The 21,123-nt window shown below is 41.4% G+C and overlaps 10 protein-coding genes and 1 long non-coding RNA gene across 12 annotated transcripts in view; 7 read left to right on the top strand and 4 right to left on the bottom strand.

The window, feature by feature from the left end:
* The window catches only part of LOC138911801 (alcohol dehydrogenase 1-like), a 176,248-nt gene that overhangs the window by 120,031 nt on the left and 35,094 nt on the right, over positions 1-21,123 (top strand). The gene's annotated exons all lie outside the window — the stretch shown is intronic.
* LOC123003075 (A-kinase anchor protein 14) lies at positions 505-1,131 on the top strand. The gene is made up of 2 exons (XM_044394537.2): positions 505-567; positions 629-1,131. Exons 1-2 carry the CDS (start codon positions 556-558, stop codon positions 1,097-1,099), a joined length of 483 nt encoding a protein of 160 aa, XP_044250472.1. The 5' UTR covers positions 505-555; the 3' UTR covers positions 1,100-1,131.
* Positions 2,064-2,938, bottom strand: LOC108067224 (uncharacterized). The gene is made up of 2 exons (XM_017156141.3): positions 2,692-2,938; positions 2,064-2,627 (listed from the first exon to the last, which is right to left on the bottom strand). The coding sequence occupies exons 1-2, from the start codon at positions 2,701-2,703 to the stop codon at positions 2,064-2,066; spliced, it is 576 nt and encodes a 191-aa protein (XP_017011630.2). The 5' UTR covers positions 2,704-2,938.
* LOC108067223 (uncharacterized) lies at positions 3,082-3,666 on the bottom strand. The gene has a single exon (XM_017156140.3). It carries the CDS (start codon positions 3,592-3,594, stop codon positions 3,223-3,225), a length of 372 nt encoding a protein of 123 aa, XP_017011629.1. The 5' UTR covers positions 3,595-3,666; the 3' UTR covers positions 3,082-3,222.
* LOC108067219 (uncharacterized) lies at positions 4,246-5,060 on the bottom strand. The gene is made up of 2 exons (XM_017156136.3): positions 4,907-5,060; positions 4,246-4,581 (listed from the first exon to the last, which is right to left on the bottom strand). The coding sequence occupies exons 1-2, from the start codon at positions 4,916-4,918 to the stop codon at positions 4,309-4,311; spliced, it is 285 nt and encodes a 94-aa protein (XP_017011625.2). The 5' UTR covers positions 4,919-5,060; the 3' UTR covers positions 4,246-4,308.
* Positions 6,204-6,873, top strand: LOC108067217 (uncharacterized). Its single transcript, XM_017156135.3, has 2 exons — positions 6,204-6,414; positions 6,472-6,873. The coding sequence occupies exons 1-2, from the start codon at positions 6,403-6,405 to the stop codon at positions 6,871-6,873; spliced, it is 414 nt and encodes a 137-aa protein (XP_017011624.2). The 5' UTR covers positions 6,204-6,402.
* LOC123003102 (uncharacterized) lies at positions 8,006-9,056 on the bottom strand. The gene is made up of 4 exons (XR_006412409.2): positions 8,898-9,056; positions 8,746-8,827; positions 8,302-8,408; positions 8,006-8,241 (listed from the first exon to the last, which is right to left on the bottom strand). It is a non-coding gene; the product is annotated as an uncharacterized lncRNA (long non-coding RNA).
* LOC108067216 (trimeric intracellular cation channel type B) lies at positions 9,783-11,209 on the top strand. Of its 2 annotated transcripts, none has more exons than XM_070215568.1 (3): positions 9,783-10,235; positions 10,290-10,565; positions 10,619-11,209. In XM_070215568.1, the coding sequence occupies exons 1-3, from the start codon at positions 9,949-9,951 to the stop codon at positions 10,905-10,907; spliced, it is 852 nt and encodes a 283-aa protein (XP_070071669.1). In that variant the 5' UTR covers positions 9,783-9,948; the 3' UTR covers positions 10,908-11,209. The 2 variants fall into 2 exon arrangements, with proteins under 2 accessions (XP_070071669.1, XP_017011623.2); XM_017156134.3 differs by having other exon boundaries at positions 9,787-10,235; positions 10,293-10,565; positions 10,619-11,207.
* On the top strand, positions 11,552-12,039 carry LOC108067222 (uncharacterized). Its single transcript, XM_017156138.3, has one exon. It carries the CDS (start codon positions 11,572-11,574, stop codon positions 11,965-11,967), a length of 396 nt encoding a protein of 131 aa, XP_017011627.3. The 5' UTR covers positions 11,552-11,571; the 3' UTR covers positions 11,968-12,039.
* Positions 12,040-13,023, top strand: retinin. The gene is made up of 2 exons (XM_017156127.3): positions 12,040-12,190; positions 12,256-13,023. Exons 1-2 carry the CDS (start codon positions 12,179-12,181, stop codon positions 12,826-12,828), a joined length of 585 nt encoding a protein of 194 aa, XP_017011616.2. The 5' UTR covers positions 12,040-12,178; the 3' UTR covers positions 12,829-13,023.
* On the top strand, positions 13,694-14,069 carry LOC108067225 (uncharacterized). Its single transcript, XM_017156142.2, has 2 exons — positions 13,694-13,708; positions 13,785-14,069. Exons 1-2 carry the CDS (start codon positions 13,694-13,696, stop codon positions 14,067-14,069), a joined length of 300 nt encoding a protein of 99 aa, XP_017011631.2.

Here is a 21,123-nt window from a genome sequence, read left to right as displayed (position 1 = left end):
ACACATCTAGGATGGGATAGAAGACGCCCCAAGACGAGAATGCAACTCAATTACGGGCGGATCAAGTGACTGTGAAGTATGTAGTATCCACGTTCGAAGTGCAAGGATAACCCACGCACTCTATGTGCTCCATCTCCATTTCCCTATCCAGGCAGCCTCATTTGCGTAAGCGACCGCATCTAAGGCCAATTACTTGGCCCATTGTCGATTGATTGGCCTGGCTTGTTGTGTGTTTGCCGCCCAAGACTTCCTCACAGTCACCCACACACAAAAGCCGCTGGAACCTAGGTCAGTTAACGAACTGCGTCTTTGATAAGCGCTTAGAAGCCAGAAAGCCAACTAAAAACCCGAATAAGTGTTTTATTTGAAACCCAAACCGGTCCGGGGCTCAAGTTCAGCCAAGTACTTAGCGACAAACCAAAAAAAACAAAAAAAAAACAATTGGGGTTTGGACCAAACTAGGCAACTATAAAAGCCACTCGTTTGGCCTGTCATCATCAGCAGTTGCAATTGATTCAGCAATCACAGCAAATCCCCAAAACCAAACCTCCAAAAATGTTCAAATTCGTAAGTTAACCTGGATATGGAAACTGAAAAGTGTCCTTTAATGGATTTACTCCCTCTGCAGGTCGCCTTCTTCGCCTGCCTGGCTGTGGCCGCTGCTGCTCCCGGTCTGATTGCCGAGACCCACTCGATTGTCCAGCCAGCGATTCTGGCCAAGACCGCCTACGTGGACACCAGCGCCTCCTCGGCCATCACCCACCAGAGCAATGTGAACCTGGTGCGCAAGGTCCCTGTGGTCTACTCCGCCCCAGTGGTCCATGCCGCCCCGGTGGTGCATGCCGCCCCCGTGGTCCATGCCGCTCCTCTGGTCAAGACTGTCATCCCAGCTGCTCCTTTGGTCAAGACCGTCATCCCAGCTGCTCCCCTCATCAAGACTGTGGTGCCTGCAGCTCCCGTGGTCCACACTGTTGTCCCAGCCGCTCCCCTGGTCAAGACCGTGATCCCAGCTGCCCCTCTGGTCCACTCCGTCCAGGTCCAGCCTCTGGTCCACACTGTGCACAGTGCCCCAGTGGTCTACTCCGCTTACCACAAGTGAATCGATTAAAAGCGTGCTGATATAATTGTTAAAAGAAAAAAGTTACAACTAATAAAAAAAAAAATATACATGAATTATATATCTGTATTTGTTTATTAATGATCATTGATACAATTTTTAAGCTATCAACATTTAAATTGACAGTACATCTCCACTAAGAGGCGAGTTGTAACTAGTTAACTCCTTTTTTTTTGGCATTAGTCATTTTACAAGGAATAAAAAAAATCCTAGTGAAAACACTTTTCATTGGCATTAAAAAATGAAAATACATTTCACTAACATTAAAAAAATAAATGCTACTGAAAAATATTTCATTTGATTGCCAATAAATGTAATGTTACTGAAAATACATTTTATTAGAATTCCTCTAATTAATGCTCCTAAGAAAAATTTAATTGGCATTGGAAAAAATCAATTAGAGTCCCCAAGTTTCATGAGATAATTAATCTCTCATTGAAGAAAAGGATAAACCATATTTTTCATTTTTTTTTTAAAGAATCTTTATTAAATGTTTAAACAAAAATTATTCAAACAAATTGTAGTTAGAAATATTAAAAGAAAATGAACGCAAGCCCGTGGCTTTCCTATTATTTTTACCATGAGTGTACATATTTTTTTTTAAGTGACAATAAAATAAAAACAATAATTGCTTTCGCATAATTTATTTTTGGGCCAGCCTCTGGGCTGCTTTGCGGTTTTGTTATCTTTTCATATATTTTGAGTTTTTCACTGAGCTACCGATCTCAGCATGACGCTGAATACTAATGAATACCACTCAGATAAAAGTCATTCAAATTGATAATTAAGATGCTAATTGTATGGGATCAAATCGGTCAACTTTTCAAATTTGGCTGTGGCCAAAATATGGATTTTTTGCATTCCCCCCAAATAGGTAAATATAACATTTCACAATTTATAATATCAACAATTCAATTTATTCAAAGAAGCATCCATAACAAGTTTCCTAATGATGGTAGACATGGGCCACTGGGGCGGCGGCCACGGCGACAGTCTTGACCACCGGCAGGGGAGCAACCACCGGGGTGATGAAGGTCTTCTGGTGGTGCACCTGGGTGTGGCTCTGGTGGGAGACGGCATGGGGCAGGGCCTTCACGACGGGCACGGCGGCGACATGGTGGACAGCGGGAGCCACGTAGGTCTGGTGCTGCACCACGGGCACAGTCTTGACCACGGGCACGGAGACCACGGGAGCCACATGCTTGACAACGGGAACGATGGGAGCCACATGCTTGACCACGGGCACCACGGGATAGACACTCTTGACCACGGGAACCACAGGGGTGGCCACAGTCTTGACCACAGGGACAGCTGGCACAGCAACATGCTTCACCACGGGAGTGAGGACCGCCTGGTTGTGGAACTGGGTGAAGCTCTGGTGGGAAGTGGCCACCGGGGCACTGTGCACCACAGCACCCACTTTGGCCACCACGGGGGCGACGGCCACATGGTGCTCCTCAATGAATCCCGGAGCGGCGGCGGCAATGGTGGCCAGGGCACAGATGGCAATCTAGGGGTAAACACCAAAATTAGATCCTCCGTTAGATCCTTAAATCCTTTCTTGGAATACTCACGAAGCGGAACATGTTGGTGTTTTTTTTTGGGTTGGTGTGATGCTCTGAAGTCGACGAGTGACTGTTGCTGATTTCAAACTACGTCTACGGCTTTATATGGCCAAAAATTAGCCAGCCAGATTGTCCTTCACGCGGAATCAACCAACGAGCAATTGGCAAACTCGTTTGCTTTACATTGAACTTGAACCCGGCGCTAAACTAAAGATCTGCGAACCCTCACTTGGAATAATCAGTGAGACCGGCAATCAATTGTCGTTAGGCCCAAAAAGGTTTTAAAAAGCTCGAACAAAAACCCAAAGATCAATACCGAAAAAATTATTGTTGGTTCAGAGGTTCAGAGCCCAAGCGAAGGTCTCGCCATTCGTGTCAGCGAAAACAAGATGAAATGCAATTTTATTTCGAGACAGATTAACCAACGAGGTGCTATAAAAGACCCCCGTTTTGGGGCCTCGCGTTTTCAGTCCGAATTCAGCAGAGCTTAGATGCGTTCTGGAAGGGTAGGGGGATTTTTAAGACATTGAAGATTTTGATTTACGGCAGCTGCTGCATCTGGTTCTCGTCATCCGACCCAAAACTGTAGGGATGAATCTCGATCTGGGGGGCATTCAGAAGACGCACCAGTCGAGTGCCGCTGGAAGTGGAATTACCAAACTCGCGATTCTCCGCCTCGTCCTCCTGGGTGCTCTGCGATAAGTTTATATATCGACAGGGCGATCTGACGAACTCAAAACCAATGCCCAACCTGGCCATCGCCGGGTGCATGAACTGTGCCCGCCACGCCTGGTTGACCGTCTCGTGGAAGTCCAGGGCGGACTCGTCGGCCTCCTCCTCCAAGGCCTGCAACTGGGGCAGCATCATCTTAGGACTGGGAACCCTCATATCGCGACGACCGCTGTTCGCCATGATTATTGTGGCGCCCAAAGTACTTTCGTCGTATGTATGACACACCTTTTTTTATGGTTTAAACCAGAGCCTACTGAATTGCGGAAATATTTACTTTCCTGTTAAGAAGTCGTTTACATTAATCAAGCCAAAAAGAAAGGAAATAAAGTTTATTTAATAAACTATTTTAAATAATTAATTTAGGAAATACTTTCTTATGTGTCATTTTGCTTAATGACAATGCCGTGGGATTAGCGGCGGATCGGGGATTTTATTATAGAAGGTGATATCAGAACAAATTTTTTGTTGAATACTTTCTGAATACCAAAATTCTTCTCCTGATCTATCATCCATAAGAATACTTTGCCTTTTTAGCCTGATAAAATGCAAAACAAACAAGAAAATTGCAAAACTGTTCTACTTTTGGATATAAATAATTACATTTTAGTGTGACATTTAATGTAAAAGCAGAGTGAGTCATAATCACAGGCACTGCCTCTTTAACAAATAAAGTTTAATTAGTTTTAAAACTTCAAAAAGTCTTAGAAAAATAGGCTTCTCGGGGTGCTTTATAAGACAAAAATGCTACTTTCTTTTAAAAAGGAGGTTGAAAAAGAATGTCTTAAATATAAGTATCCTGAAGAGCAAAAATGGTCGAAATATGGAACAATATACTGTTATACAAGCTGTCTTTATTTACACATTTAACTATCTAAAACTACACCATTCGATTGCCTAGCTATTCGGTACATAAACCGGGCTCAGATTGAGCTGCTCGTAGCCCGTGGCGCCGTCCTCCTGCGTGGCCTTCGTGTGGAAAGTGCGATTCAGGTTGGTGGGCTCCACATAGCCCAATGCCCGGCCCATGGGAGCGATGACGAACCGGGTCTGTGCCTGCGATGAACCCTGATAGGAGACCACCGAGGGCGCGGAGTCGATCAGCAGACGAGGTGCCTCCGTTGCCGGCCTGGCCAAAACCAGAGCCACGGAAATTATAGCCAGAAACACCTAAAAGGGTGGTAAAATCCAAGTTGAATAAATAAATAATAATAATACGGTGGGGGGTCTATTTTGAGGAAGCAAAGGAATCTATGATTAATTTTTTCCAAATTCAGGAAAAGATAAAAGTGGACTTTTTCGATACGGAAAAATTCTATTAAAGTTATTATTGAAATATCTTGAATTTTAAAGATTAAAGTTTAAAAATAAAATAATATTTCAATTTATTTTCACATTTTTTTAACCAATATGTAGCAGGTAAAACACATTCAAATTCTCCTTTGGTTCTCGCCCAAATCGACCCCCTGAGTTGAAGTAAGATCATCCCACTCACCAGATGCCGCATGGTAACGATCCAAGCCTAATGGGGCGATTATGGAGACAGCAAAGCCACTGAGAACACCGCCGTCGAACTGAGGTGGGCGGATCGAATCCGAATGCGAATCGAAGACTGGCGGTTCCCCTTTCGAGAAACAAACACAAAGCGGAGCGAGTGGCAAAGTCAAACTGAAGTGCTGTGTGAATTGCTGTGCCATGAAATCACGGTGGAGCAGTTGCTGGCCCAAACAGGGGCGGCCGTGGAGCATGCCGAGGGGGTGAACTCAACGATACAACCCCCTTTGCACAGCCCCTGGATAAATGCTCGATCTGCGATCGAAGCGCTGGAAACACGCGCGCAGTCGCGGTTATCTTGCAATTGTGGGAGTGTCTCAACTTGGACGCAGCTTTACGTAAAGAAATAAACCGAAAAAAAAATCAAATATAAATAAATACCGAACGCCGCAAATATTGTAGTAATAGCGCCGCAACAACAAAGCCTACAACATGCGACGGCGTCTGCGTCTGCGCAACTCGCTGAAGGTTGATCCACTCCACTTCGCACCTCCGCCGCTCGCCCACCGCACCACCAAGCTCTGTGGTTGGCTGATATAATACCCTAGCGGGGGGTATTCACTCTTAACTAGAAATACAAATAAACTGTTCAAAAACCCACCAGTTAACGTGGTTAAGTTTAAAGCTAACAATTTGTAAAACATTCTAGGGATGTTGCCATTTTCTTAGAATTATCTGTTTCCTAAAAATCTAAAAGAATCTCGTTATCCCAATAAAATTGTTTTTTAAATTAGAGAATCGAAACCCAATTATTTTATTATTTAAATTTTATGATGCCAATGTTTTTAGTAAAATCATAAACGTTATTTAAATAAACTGTTAGAAACTTATCTTTTAAAAGACTATTAACTTTTAAACACAATTAATAATGTCAGTAAATTATTTTAGAAAATGTAAATAATTAAAAACATAAAAATACGAAATTTGTGTACTATTAATATTGATTACAAGAATCTTTTAAGCTTAGTCATTAAATAATTCAGCAATGTAATGTATTGAGAATGTGCTAAAACATTCTCAACATTTTCTGAAAAATGTATCCACTATGTGGTATTTTAATGTTATAAATAGGGTATCTTAAGCTGCGAACCGAATACTTCTTGCTCCCCTCAGGTTTCAATACTCAAAGTTGCCGTCGTGGCTTCGCACATTCTCCGGCAATCGGGCGATGTTGAGTCAGTCGACCGGCCATATGATTTGGTGATTAGCCGGAGGCGCGTAATGGAAGCTCTAAGTGCACGCAGCTCATGAGAGGCTGTCGGATTGGAGTACTTTTTGATTAATTAATTAGCTGCATACAAAATGGCCCATAAATCTTGCTGCGACAAGGCGGGGCGACCTCTTGGTCAAGGAGTCCTCTTGGCCACGTCCACGTCCGGCTATAAATGGCAGCGGCACATGCCTAACGGTAATTAGTAGCCCACTCAAGTGACCATCATGCACATCACAGTGAGTAATCCGCATAGGTTTTGTCTTCCCCGATTTCCAAACTAAGTCCCCCAACAGGTTGTTGTTTGCCTCGTACTCACCTGGGGAATAAGCCACAGTGAGGCGGCCACAACAATCCTCCATGGCAACGGCCGGCTGGCCAGTGCCGTTTCCCATCAGAGCTTCACCAGATTGTCGTCGGCGGAGCCACTAATCCTCCAGTCCCACAAGCAGCTGGTCGCTCCTTCAGCGCGGATTGTCAGCCATCACAAAGCAGGCGAGCTGAGGGGGTTCTTTCCGGCGGCGGAGGAGGCGGAGGAGCAGCATCCTTCCACCTCCGGTCAGACGCCCGCCCACCTCACCTACGCCGCCCATCCGGTGGTCCACCAGATGCTGCCGAGGATTAAGCCCGTGCGAAACATTAGCTTCGCCTCCCTGGTTCCAGGACCTCGCAGCCTGGCCACTCATCGCCACTTGTAATCATATCATAAAACCATTACATAAACTTATCATTCTGTAAACATAAAACAGCTTCGGGAATTATGCCCACCAATTACACAGGACAAGCAAAAAGAACTAGAAATTGTAAAGCTCGAAATTATCTTGAATATCCAACAACAGAAAACATATTAATTTAGGTAAAATGTAATCTATAATCAAGAAGTCATGAAATCATCTACACTCATAGAAATTTTCCGGTAAAATCGCCCTAAAAACAAGGAAAATCGCCCTAAAACGGGGGTCAATGGCGACTAGGCAACAAAATTAGGGCAAATTGCCCTAAAAATACGGGTGAATTTGTCATACATTTAGGGCGATTTTTCGTAGATCTAGGGCGATTTTTCTATTTTCACAGGTAATTGCCATAAAAATAAGAAATGAGACCCTTAAACTAAAGGCAGTTTCCTTTAAATCCAGGGCGATTTTTCTGGACTTATAGGCGAATAGCCCTGGAAATCGGAAAAAATACCTTTAAACTAAAGGCAGTTTTTTATAAATCTAGGGTGTTTTTCTGGATTTTAGGGCTAATTGCCCTAGAAATAAGGAAAAATATCCTAAAACTAAAGGCAGATTTTCATAAATCTAGGGCGTTTTCTCTGGATTTATAGGCGAATTGCCCTAAAACATGCAAATGCTCCCCAAAATTTTACGGCCATTTTTCATAAATAAAAATACGATTTCATTATATTTTTTTTGTTTTTTTTTTTTCTTTTTGTTTGTTGTTATTTACACAATTTCTAATTATATACATTTACATACTTTTCTAATTATTCTTATTGCTAAAAGAATTACATCGATCTTATTACTATAAGTACTGATTATCAAATTTTACTTCTAATTGAATGCATAGAAATAATATTTTTTTTTGGAATGAACAGATTGTTTCTTTAAAATAGTTACAGTTTTAAGGTTTTATAATCCTTCAAGAGTTCGGATAAAGCTTTACCTTTCTTATCAGACTCTAAATGAATTTCATAAAACATTTTTTGGATAAATGTCGTGGTTTAAAACAAAAAATATTTTGAAGCACACATCAATACTTTTCAATAAGGTTCGCATTCTATAAAAAAACCTCTGATAGGTAAACTGGAAATTCACCAAGGTCAAAAAGGGCTTGTTCCCACGTTGCAGCTGAATGGTTGCAGTTTCGGCTTTCCGGATTAGCAATTTTCCGTCAATGCCTTTAGATGTGTTTGCAGTTCCCCAACAGTAGCCTTCCAAACCAAGAAACGGCTTCGAGGGTCCGCAATGGTGTTCTTCGCGTTCTTGCTCCCGCCGTCCTTTTTTGTCATTGCTGTCGCACCAACACTGAATGTATCGCAAGCCAAATTAAAGTTGATTGTATCTCTATTAAATAAAAACAGTCTATTTATTGAATGAGAAAAGAAAAAAAGAAAAAACACATACCTTCAGCGTGGCTTTCCAAAGATTTGAGCAGTTTTATTCCCTTACTTTCGCTTTTGAAAAGTGCGAAAAGTGGTTTGCGGAAGCTGGATCTCAAAGACGTTCTCAATCTAAAACAAAAAAAAAAATTGTTAGAAATTAATTTAAAAATGCACTACTAACAGTCAGAATTTTCAGAATTTTAGCCTGCGATTGCGTTTGCTGCTACTTCTGGAAAAAAATAAGCAACAAAAGCAAATTTTAGTTACTGACGAAATGACGCAATAGAAATTTGGGGTTATGTTGGCATATTCACTTGTGAATGCGGTTTGTCCGGTGCATAAATACAGATTTCTGGTAAATATATACATATGTACACAAGTGTGTATTCTGTTGCATCATATTTTTACCTCAAGCATTATTTACATATACACATACATATATGTATACTCTTATTAATGTTCTTACTTTGTTCTGCCACACTTCCAAAACTCTACATCTGGACCGCTGCTTCCAGTCAAATCTTTTTAAGTTTCAGCTGCATTTTCCTCTGTTACAGATATGTAAATTCAATTAGTTATTAATATCCAAATTGCACAATTATATATGTATGTACTCACCAGAAAACTGAGAAAGAATCGCCTCCCAAGTCCTTTAATAGCGTTTACATTTTTCACTTTTTCACAAACAAAAGGTTTCATACAAACACGTCTTTTACTGCCAAGCGCCCGAAAAATTATGACAAAGTCTAGACAACGCAACTCTTTCTACCCCCACCCTTGCCACTGCAACGGACGAAAAGTAGCGAAGAAGAAGAAAAAGGGTGGACTTTTCTAAAGTCAAATGCGCTCAGCATCAAAATTCATAGAAAAAGGTCCGCCCTAATATACACACACATTCACTTGTTTTGACCTGCCAACCACACACACATACACACATATTACATGTGTATCCATTAATTGCGTCTTAGAATTTCGTTTGACTCTTCCTTGTTTTTAGGGCAATTTCAGAACATATTTTTGGCTATTTTGTTCTGCGTTTTAGGGCGATTTCGCCCTAAAAAGAAGGAATTACTTTTGGAGTCGACTCATAAAAATTCGCCCTAAAAAACAGGGCAAATTTGGCGTTTCGGAAAAACTAACCCTAAAAAATATTTTCCATGGCGATTTTTCGTATATTTAGGGCTAGCCACCCGTATAATAAGAAAATTTTTCGTAGTTTTAGGGCGACCTCGGTTTTAGGGCGACTTTTCTAGTATTTAGGTAAAAATTTCTATGAGTGTACTAGCCTTAGTTTTGTAAATAAATAAAAATAAAAAAAAAAACGTATTATAATCATCAAATTTTAAATCAATTGATTTTTTTTGCCTAAAAAAATGAGATGCCCAGAAACTGTTCGAGGTTCAGTTTATTTTCTAAGCCAAAAGGTTAAAGAGATTCAATAATATACCCCAAGCTTTTTGTGAGCTTATGGATTGACCAACTATTATTATTTGCATTCACACATCCACACAAATGTAGACACCTGAGTTTCGCTTGTCAATATTTTCGTTTAAGCAAATTCTGTTCGCAAATATCCATTTTTTTTAAGGGTAATTGACTTTTATTAAATAAAATATATCTCAGAATCCAAAATTCAGAGTCAACCAGAGGACTCTTAGGAGCTAAAGGGATGAATGCCCGGCTGATCCTGAGCAAGCTACCGAACCACCTGATCTTTCGCATCCTGCACTACTCCCAGATTTCCCAGCAACTGCGGGACGAACTGGTGGTCTCTGCAGGATCCCCAAGGTCAAAGAGGAGCGGCAGCAAGGCGCTGGAGTGGCAGCCCTTCGTCCTGTGGTTGGCCAATCTGCTGCTAAACTACGCGGGCGATATCCTGGGAAACCTACTCCTGGGCAGCCTGCCCCTGGAACCACTCTGCAATACCGCAGATATCCTGCTCGGTTCGTTAATCTGGTGAGTTAGAGGTCTATGATGATCTTAAGTGACTACTGTACTATTTTCCTGAAGTAGGTACTGCATCTTCTACTGTCCCTTCGACCTGGGACACGCCGTGGCCGGCACAATGGCCTTTCGCATCCTGGCCGCCGCCACATCGACCATTAGCCAGGTCCAGCTGATCGATCGAGGAGTTTATCTGGCTGGTCAGCTGTACGGAAATGCCCCAGTTCCCATGCTACTAGTGGGCACTGTCATGGGCAGTGGTGCTGAGGTTTTAAAGCCAGTGGCTAGCCTTCTAATCAATCGCTGTCAGCACAATCAGCTGGCCTACCTCAAGTTGAGCAAGTGAGTGCCGAAATATCTAGAATTAAAATCCTATATGAATTTCTTTTCTACAGCAACTCGAAACTGGCGCTGGTCATCTCCCTCCTCTTCATTCTGGAGATCTATCAAAGTCCCCTGGTTCTGGGCCTCAATCGCCATCAACTGATGGTCTACACGCTGGTCATGACCACTGCCCTTAAGTTCCTGTCACTGACCTATCGAACGGAGCATTTCGTTTGGCTTTTGGAGCACCAGATAAGATACACCTTTTTTGGTGGCCTCTCGAGGGATTTGAGCCAGTTCCTCCAACGCCTGCCGGAGAGCAAAAAGCGCCGAATGTGGGCGTTCTCGGAATTCGATTGAAACTCTCGTGGGGATTGCGCAATCTTTCCCCTCCAAATGGTGGGGATGCGAGGGGAGGATAGGGGTGACCTAAGCGGCTTAAGTTACCGCCCCGTCCAGCCAAGCGATTGGAGAACTGCAGCAGATGTCTCGCTTGATCGGGTTACGTATGCTAATCAGCTTAGAAGCGTTGGAACCGAGGAGGAAGTGCTGGGTTACGGCCACGGGTTGCTGGATGCTCGAGAGTGCTCGTCCAGCTGCACCGTGAAATTTCTGTTTGAGAATAAATTTAAACGATAACTGGAAAATTAAACAATTAAAACTATTTGTTTACTGGATTTTTTTATCATCAAAGAGAAATCTCAAAGAAATTCTTAAATATTTAGGAAAATCAATGAAAGCCAAAAAAAGTTCTTTATTTTTAATAAAAAATAGTACACCTAATAATATTCCTCTGAGATTTTATTAAAAGCTAATCAATGAACCATGGTTTCTTATTACTTGCACATTTTTGCAATGGAATTATTAAAAGAAAGTTATTTTACTGTACTGAAACTCCAAATGCAGCTAGTATTCTTCCTTTTAAAATGATTTAAAAATTGTATCCAACGTGATCTAAAAAACATCTCAATACCTTATAGAATAGATTTATCATCAAAACAGTTACCTTTGATTTAAATGTTATATGCAAAGTAAATATTATTTCCAATTCCCGACCAGTCAGCTCATCAAAATGCCAGCCAATCGTAAATTGAGTCCCCACAAGAAGAACAGAACCAGTGTGGATAAGGCCAAGAAGTATACCTCCGCTATACAATCGATCCTCTGTCCGGATGTCGAAAAGCCCAATAAGGAACCCAAGCCAGAGGAAGATGGGGTCAAGAAATGTCAACGGGTAGAAGGCTACAAGTCCTCAGCCGACAGGCGAATATTTCTGGAACAGGAGGTGGTGCCCATTCTGATGGAGGGAATGCTGGGACTGGCTCGCGAAATGCCCCGCGATCCCATCGGTTACTTGGAGAAATTCTGGCTGGAAAACAAGCACAAGTGCGATATTCAGTTGCCGCAGAATATTCTCTGATTTACCTAGTGTAACCCAATCAAATTTCAAATTGATAGCTGATTAAATGTTTCTGGTTCGGTGTTTAGCTTAGCCAACGATGCATTTCTTTGGGCAGTGAGGCGAGGAGATTGGTTCCAGATTTAGAGGGCTATAAAAGCAGATATTCTAATCAGAAACTGCATCATTCATTCGTCAGCTTACGGATTTGAAGGGAGACTACTCAATAATCATGTCTAGAGTGGTGAGTTATTCGCTTGAGATGATCTATTGGGAATTTTTTTTCAAAATTCTTTTATTTAATTTCAGTTCCTGCCCATCTTGGCCATTGTGCTCGTCCTTGCCGGAGCTTCGCAGGCTGCCAGTTTGGAGTGGCCCTCGAATTTGGTGGCCCTCAGCTCGGCCAAGTCCTCACAACTCCTTCCCATCGCCAGCGAGGATTCCGTTGAGTTGGCCGAGGGCGGTTTGGCATCAGTCGTCTCCTCGGGAGCCCAGGCGGAGCAGCAATCCGAGGAGGAGGATGAGGAGGAGGCACCCCAGCTGTCCCAGTCATCCAGTGGCAGCTCAGATGCCATCGATGCCCGTCTCGTTTCCGCCGGAATTCCCGTCTCCGTTCCACTTCCCCTAATCCTGGCCGCTCGCAACGGACTGCGAACCGTGCTGACCATCCAGGAGCCCGCGGTGGCCAAGGTGGGTGAGGTGGTGCAGCATGTGCCCACGGCCATTTCGCATCAGAGCCAGACGGTGGTGCACGACCACCGCCGCCTGGTCACTCCGATTGTGGCTCCCGCTGTCCGCACCACCCAAGTGGTTCGCCAGCAGCCACCGCTTCTGTGGACCCTGGCCTCCTCCGATCCCCGAGTGGTCCTGATCCGCAACTAAGAAGCCATGCCAAAGATCAACAAGATGAACTCGCCAAATCTATGAGATACTTTTACTCTTAATCCCCTTTCTGGACCCGATAACCCACAGAACTCTGTCTCTTCTCTGTCTCTATCTCTTCTTTCTTCTGCCATTTTCAGTAGAATTCTTCTGTAGTGAGCTTTTAATAAAGATTTCGCATTTGCATTTAACGAACTATCTATCTCTTCTTTCTTCTGCCATTTTCTGTAGAATTCTTCTGTAGTAAAATTTTAATTAAAATTTCCCATTTGCTTTTAACGAACTATCTATCTCTTCTTTCTTCTGCCATTTCTGCAGAATTTCATACAAATTTTAATACAAATTTCGCGTTTGCATTTAACGAACTTTTTGTCATGGTTCATTATACAAAATTAAAGCTTCAAATTCTTTTCGAATATTTTCAATTATTTCTTAAAGACATTTAACCACTCGTAACCCTTATAAATCCATGTCTTTAGCCATCTTATGTAAAATTATTGTCCTGCATTTTGCGTATTGTGCGCAGATTTCATTTTCACTTGCCTGGCTTGGATTCTTGGGCGTTGTTGGTACGACAGGAAATCAATAAAGTTAACACAGAGACCAGCCCACGACCACAATAAATATGCCACATCCGACCCCTTCGCCTCCTCGGTTCCCACTGAACTCCCCGATTGTGTGCAATCAAGATCTCTGGAGGATTAGGCTGACACAGGGTCTGGGTTAACGCCCAAGCTCTTCTCATGTTCAAGGGCTGGGACCACTCATTTAGAATGGTTGGTCCATTCACCAATCTTGGACTATAAAAGCGGAGGATTGGCTGGCCAGCGAACAACAGTCAAGTGAAGTGCACTGAACCACGAAGATGTCACAAAAGATGGTTAGTGAAAAAGAATAGTTATTGAGAAATTAAATAAAATATTTAACTATAAAATAACCCCCTGATAATCTTGCAGAATTTATCCTTTGTTCTCCTGCTTTGCCTTTTGGCACTTGGAAGATCGGAGCTGCAAATCTACCATCCCCTGATGACCCTGCACCACCAACCAACTCTGGCCAGGGTGGGTCATCTGGTGGATCATGTGCCCACCGCCGTGTCCCACCAGAGCTCCACCATCGTGCATCGCAGTGTTCCCAGGGTTACACCCCTGCTGACCCCCGCCTTGAGGACCACCTATTTGCACTATCCCACCTGGAGTTATCCGCTCTTCGATGGAGCCAACACCCTGTACAGAAAGTAAACCCCCTTCGCAGCATGAATACTTAAATTTGATTCAATCCAAATAATTGGCCTACCAAACATTCGATTTAAACAATAAAAGAAAATAAATTCAAAAACCCCTCAAAAGGACATTGTTTTGAATTCGATTAGGCGATGAGTGTGGAGGCTAATCCCAACTGGATTCAGGGGAGACGACTGCCAATTAGATTTCGCACTACGCTGCACTTCTGATTGAGTGTTGGGTGGCGGAATATGACTCAACTGACGTCACCAGATGAGCAAACAAACGCACGAAGTGAGCACTGCTTTGGTATCCTGTTCTCAAGGATGTTGTGCGGGCTTATTGAATTTCAGGAGGCAGGACAGAGGGCCTGAGCTGATTTATATTTAAATTGAAACATTCGCAGTTTCGAAGTTTTTTTTTTAAGCACTCAACAAGTATTAAATAAATTAGTTGGATATTATCAACAAAAATTAAAAAATATAAAATAAAAAATATAAAATAAAATTATTTACTCACGCAGCTATTATACTATTTTTATTTAAGGTTAAAAGAAGTCTTATTATACATAAAAAATCCAAATGATTAGAACCCGGAATACAATAAACAATATTTTTTTTTATTTTTTAATAAAAGATTTATTATTTAAAAAGTTCAATTTTGATATTTATTGTAATAAAGGTGATCAGATTTGTAATAATTAAGTACAACAAATACTCACAATTATTACACGTATTTAAAATAATTTAAATAATTAAATACTACACAAAGAAAAGAAATGAGTATCTCATGGCACACATCCTCGAAATCTATTTAATTTTCGGGTGCATTGGTGCAGGGATGATTGACGTGCCGTACGCAAATGTTTCGGCATTATTTCCAGGACCTTGGAGGCTGTTGTACTCTTATCAATTTCCATAGGAATGACCCCGGGTCAGTAGCCGAAAACCCAGCTAAGATCCCAGAGGACTTTCACCTAGTGTGTGAAATTGTCCTGGCTTCGTCTCCTATCAAAAGACAACAATTGGAAGCCCTGAGATGTATGTATCTTCCCCTCTCTGTTTTTTGAAGACTGCGATAATAGAGTTTCCAGTAATGAAATTGAAGACCCTGAACCCTAGAAAAGGCCAAAGGTCAACTCCTGGCAAAGAAGGGGCACTGAAAACCAAGTTATGTAATCGCCGAAGGATTTATTGATGCCAATTAACCGTGTGAACAGCCCGCTGGGCGAAAATGACGCAGAATGCTTAAAGGGGGTGGGTAATGCCCTCATAGTTGGGCATTATCGGATTACACAAGACGGCGGATGTGTGTCTGTAAGGCTCCTGCATTAAGGTCAAAGCATCAAGGTGGGCAGAACCGTTTTGTTTATCGATTGATGCACAAGTGCATTGTCTTTCCCCAGCACTCAATACCTGTCAGTACCAGGAAACGCAGGCAATCCAGTGATGCAATTCGAAAGAGGCGCAGTTTCCTCTGCTTTAACTGAAACCACCTACATATCATCATCATCATCATCATCATCGACTGAATCGTCATCATGGGTTTTGTTACCCAGTGCGGCGTAGCAGCCTTTTGGGCTCACGATGATCGCCTCCCAGAAGGCTGCCCCAAAGAATCGGACAATGAAAGGCCCCATTGGATTGGAAACCTCTCCCCCCTGAAAGCTGGGTTCATTGCATCTCCCTGGGTCTCGGCTCTGATTGGGGTTATATGGGCACTCTCAATTGGCACAGTGGGTGATTTGGGTGCTCGACTGCTGTGTAATCGGTTTGTTTGTCTATCCCAACCGCCATTTGAATGCATCGTTATGCTGTCATCCTGGCGACTGAACGGCACTAAAAGGACCTGCCATCCCGGGGGGGTCTGCGAGGAATTTAATAACTTAAATCCCGAAAGCGGCGAATGAAATTCCGTCTGTGTGGAAATCAAAAGGCTAGCCACTTAGCATAAGTGGCCAGCCACAAAAATCAAAATCAGTTTTCCCAGAACTCGGCCCAAAACAATATTAAATATTTGATGTAATCCAGAAGTTTCAGCTTAAAGCGCAATTATGGGCCAACTTTTTGGAAGAGGCTTTCACTTAAAGCCAGGGGGAGAACGGAAGACCCCCGCCCCCTTTCAACTTTCCGGTGTGGCAAGCAACGGTTTTCAAATTAATTCACAAATGTTCAGAGCTCGTAGGTAAACATTTTTGAGCCGAGATGAAGACAATAAGCCGTGTTAAATGAGCCAGGCAGCAAGAGAGCAGTGAAAGGGCAGCAATGGCAACAAAAGCTTTTTGATGCGGGTGAAATAATTCGGGATATTATGTAATAACCAAGGGGAATAAGTGGGAGCAACAGCTGTCTGTTGGCAACATGACTCACTCCGCCCTTAAAAGAAATCATCTACCACTCATCCGTATGCATATCACACAATGTGGGTGAACGACCTTGACGGTTTTGGCCAACTATAATAATTACAATAATACAACAAATACGCATCGATTTTATTACAGGCCATTTCGCAAAAAACAAAAAACAAAACACGAAGCGGCGATGAAAACAAAAGCGAAAAACTCATTCGAATGCCTGGCGCATAAACCAGTCAAAGAAATCCAAATCGAAGCTACCACAAATCGACTGCGAATATACATGTATATATGAATCATAGGCCCGGCTCACTGCCTTGCACTCGACTGCATTATTATGCAATCCAGTCAAGCAAATCCAGCCAAGCGATGCTAGCCACAAACTTGACTGGGGTTTCCCCAAGGCCCAAAAGCTGTTGAAGCCGGCAAGCAATCAAGAATTGAATAGGCCAACAATGCGAGACCAAAGACTTAACTTCGCTTTTCGGTTTTCTTGGGATTTTCCAGCATTGGCGAATTTATTTTGGGCAAATCCATGGCACAATTGCAGGGGCTGTTTAAAGCCGGAATGCAATTGTAGCCACTGGGAAAAAATGTAACCATAATATATTGTAACCAATATTATTACGGTTATTACAAAATTTGTAAGCTGATATTTTAAGTATTTCCTACATGAACAAAAATCAGGACTTTAATTAAAAGTATTTCCAATTCTTTCCAGATTAACTTAATCATTTACTTATTTTAACAAAAGTCTCAACTTGTTACTTCGCTGGCAAAAAATTAATATTTTTGTTTTTAATAATATTAAAAGCTCTCTCTTACTTAAGATCCAAACCCAACTAGAATATTTTAACTTACTTCAACTAAAAACTAAACCTGTTTATAAAGTATATTTAAAAACTCCAATCGCCCAAAAACATTTGTGTACTGTTAATAAGCTGGTTTGACTTTACATATCACCTAAAGTTAAGCTGTAAATCCATAACCAATAAATAATGGTTGGCTTAAAGAGATTGCCAAATTGTTTTTGGCCAAATAGAGCGCGTGGGTGGAAGACCTCAACTTGTTGAGCAATTGACACAAATCTAAGTCGGGGAGTCGACAGTCCAACCTTGAACAAGTGACAATTTTTCTGTTTTGCCTTTTGGACTTGAACTGCGACAAGTTGTGGAAGAGAGAGAGGGGTATACCAAGAAAGAGAAAGGGAGAGTGCTTCACCCAGAGGAAGCTAACAAAGTGGAGCAAACACGATTCCCACACAAATCCATTTGGGCAAACAATTAACAAGTTGCCCATAATTAACATAGGCTATGTTGTAATACTGCAGCCCAAGAAATGGGCAAAAAGTTGGAGCGCTCCATAAATATAAATATATGCCAAATCGAATGAAGTTCCAATAACGAGCCCCTGAACCTGTAACCCCATCGGATTACACACTCTCCACCTGGCATTAGATGTCTCCGACGAGGTCCAAGTTCAAGTTCAGTTCATCAGCCACTGGGATTTACCAATAGCTTAGTTTCAGCTAACTGACAAAATTATTTTTATCAGGAAAATCATTTCGCGTCACAGCGAATCGCAGTTATGATACTCTATTAATTTGAATACAATATTTTGAATAGGTAAACTAGATTCTCAATTAAAATACCAAAATTATTTACCTAAAATATTTATATAATTGGTTTGGAGACCTTTTGTTTGCTACTGAAAAAATACATTCTTAAACGAATTTTTTATTCGCTTTAACAATTTATTACAAAAAATTTGTATATTTTTTTCATTTCTTGAATATTTTTTTTTTTATTTAATACCTAAGATTTTATGTCTTTCTGAACCGAAAAAAAAGCTTTATAAAAATCTATTTTTCTAAACATTTTTTTTAATGAATTAAAAATGAATTGCTTATGTACTCATTTATTTATTTCTTTATTTTCGTTTTTTAATTTATTTATTACCAGAACGTATTCATATTCTTATCTATATACTTACAACTTAACAACGTCTTTGGCATTATAATAAACTCCATCTCGTCGATATGCCCAAAAAAAGGGTAAACCAAACTATTATTAACGGAATTAAAAACGATGCGAATCAGGTTCGACGCACCTCCTTCAAACAATGCTCGAAAAGCCCAAAGTGCTCGCCGGGTGAGTCATGGAAAACCCGATGGTCAAAAACTACGCCACTGATTGATAAAAACTCCACGAATTAATCACGAACAAATAGCCGAAAGGTGTTTGCCAAACCACCCAGAGTGGCGACAATAACAACTCCGGCAAATCGAAGTGATTAGCATAATTTTCGAAGATCTATTCATTATCAACTTTCTTGGAATGTTTAACATAAAACGCCACTTAAGTGGGGCTAGATAAACGACTCCGGCTCATCGAACCAAGGTCAGTAACACAGGTCGGAGCCACTGGATCGACTGAATCACAATGAGAGTCACTTCAAACAGCACTGACCACACACAACATACAACACAAACATGATAATGTTCGGGATTTAAGGTAGTGGCACGCGAACGTGATCATCGTGAATAAGTCGGGGGGAATGTCTCTAATTTTTATGAACTTCGGGTAATTCCGTAAGGCACTTTTCGATTTTTGATTCACAGCGAGCTGGGTTTTGAAAATTAAGCAAAACGACCGACCGACTGATGACGTATGCATTGGCCATGGGTTAAAAACCAGACGATATTAACTGAACTGCACCCGAAAAGAGAGGCAGACATACGTATATCAAGGAAAAAAAGAGATATGGGGAAAGATGAATGTATGCCAAAAGATCCGGTTTGAGGCAATGCCCAATTTTGCCCCTTTTCATGATGTTGTTTTTTTATTATTCGGTTGCTCCTCTCTGACCCAATTCATAATTGCAGAATTGCATAATCCCGGTTTCTCAAGCAACGCCTTTCCGGGAAGCTAAATTTGGTTATTTAAAATTTGGTCAAAGCTCCCCACCTGAAAATCGTAAAAAACCAAAACCAATTTGGATGTTTAACATAGGCACTAATTTTTAAGAGATGTTTTTCTTATAAACGAAGTGATAGTTTGTGGGTCTTTGGGGTTTTCTCACTGATAATGAAGCTACCTAAGTGATATTTCCGCCTAGACCCTCGTTTAGTGACCTCCAGTAGTTTGGCAGAATTGGGGATTTGAGGAAAAAAACCCAGACGAAAAATGATTGCCCACAAAAATCAACACCAAGAAAGAGAGGTTGCCAAACATTGTCGCCGTTGCCGCTTTTTGTTTCTTTTGTTTTGGGCTACCGATTCGCAAAACTTAGGCGGTCTGCGAGTGGAAGAGAGATGGAGAGTCGACCAGAAAGAGACAGCGAAACGTTGGAGCTTGACGTCGACGCTGCGCATGCGCAGCTTTTGTATAAAATGTGCGCGGCCAACGAAAGCGAAATCAGTGAACGATCTGCAGACCAACGAAAAGCACAATCGGTGCAGAAAGTGAGTGAAGTGAAAGGATAACAGACTCCATAAATTGCATAAGGATTATCCAAAACAACAGTGATAATTACCCAATTGGATTATTAAACTTGACATAAAAAAGGTGAGTGAAGTGTGGCAAATTACCGAAAGTGAACTCAAGTGAACCGAACTCAAACTAATTAAAATTAGTTGCCATTAATTGTGAGTCTCCAGCAGATAAAATTATGGATGCTATATATTTTTATATAATGTATAACAAAAACTCTTGGCCAAGAGCCTCGCCGTCATCAAGCCAATCGAAATAGCAAAACTTTCACTGCGAATACAAAGGAAAAACCTAAAAAAATTTCCCAAACCCCTCCAATCCGCATTTAGCATCGCTTACGAGCATTTCTCGCCGAAGAAAAGCAAAGCAAAAGAGTTGCCGGCAATTTGCAATGCAACGCTGCACACAACTTCCGTCCAAAAAACGGGGCTTAAAGATAGCAATGGATAGTAATCCCAAGATTCATTTACATAACTTGAAAATACATTTTTAAAGCACTTGAAAAAATCAAGCTGAAATATTTAACAGAAAATATATTTTGATATTAGTACATACTTCATAGAACGTAAATTAATTTGTTTAAATCCCATTAGTCCAGAAGTAATATCTTTATCTAATTGGAGTCAAAATATTTACTGAAACATTTAATATTTATTTACAACGATTCATTTACAATTAATTATTTAAATTTTACCTTAGTCAATTTCACTACATATCCAAATTATATAGACTCATTTTTTGTCAAAGTGTAGCCGATCTTTTACCAAATCCGCCCTCGCTCTGAGCCGGTGACATAACTGCAATGCAAACGACCATAAAAACAGGCTGAAAAGAAAAGTGAATTTTACAAAATAAAAGATACACGAAGCGGAAAGCGGCTGTCAGGGCGAGAGATCAACTTGAGCGATGGTCGCCAGTGGGATTGCAGTCGTAGGCTTGCTAAATCTGGAGGAAAATTACCTCATAAATTACGCTAGCCCTCCCTCCTTCCTTTCTGTAAAAAGTAACGTACGAAATCGGGCAATTAAGTGCGACGGTCTGCGACCTCCAACGAAAGTAAAAGTCTTATACGAGAGTCTGAGTCACGGTGAAGATTTCGTGATGTTAACCGGTTTCGGCTTCGGATTCGGTTTCGTTACGGATTGGTTAAGCCGAAGATGGCAGGAGAAATGTAAACTGGCACAATGACTTGGGGTAATGGTGTCAAGCCCGCCAGTTATGTCATAAC

This window comes from Drosophila takahashii, chromosome 3L, assembly GCF_030179915.1.
Source record: "Drosophila takahashii strain IR98-3 E-12201 chromosome 3L, DtakHiC1v2, whole genome shotgun sequence".
NCBI classification, from domain to species: Eukaryota; Metazoa; Arthropoda; class Insecta; order Diptera; family Drosophilidae; genus Drosophila; species Drosophila takahashii.
The sequence above is the reverse complement of the archived record's forward strand: the minus strand, read 5'-3'. Positions and strand labels throughout refer to the sequence as shown.

Bases quoted from the DNA above. Each gene is read 5' to 3' on its own strand.
- LOC108067222 (XM_017156138.3), top strand. From the start codon at position 11,572: ATGCAAAGTAAATATTATTTCCAATTCCCGACCAGTCAGCTCATCAAA.
- LOC108067216 (XM_070215568.1), top strand. From the start codon at position 9,949: ATGAATGCCCGGCTGATCCTGAGCAAGCTACCGAACCACCTGATCTTT. The intron at 10,236-10,289 runs GTGAGTTAGAGG...ATTTTCCTGAAG, and splicing joins CTGCTCGGTTCGTTAATCTG to TAGGTACTGCATCTTCTACT. The intron at 10,566-10,618 runs GTGAGTGCCGAA...TCTTTTCTACAG, and splicing joins GCCTACCTCAAGTTGAGCAA to CAACTCGAAACTGGCGCTGG.
- LOC108067223 (XM_017156140.3), bottom strand. From the start codon at position 3,594: ATGGCGAACAGCGGTCGTCGCGATATGAGGGTTCCCAGTCCTAAGATG.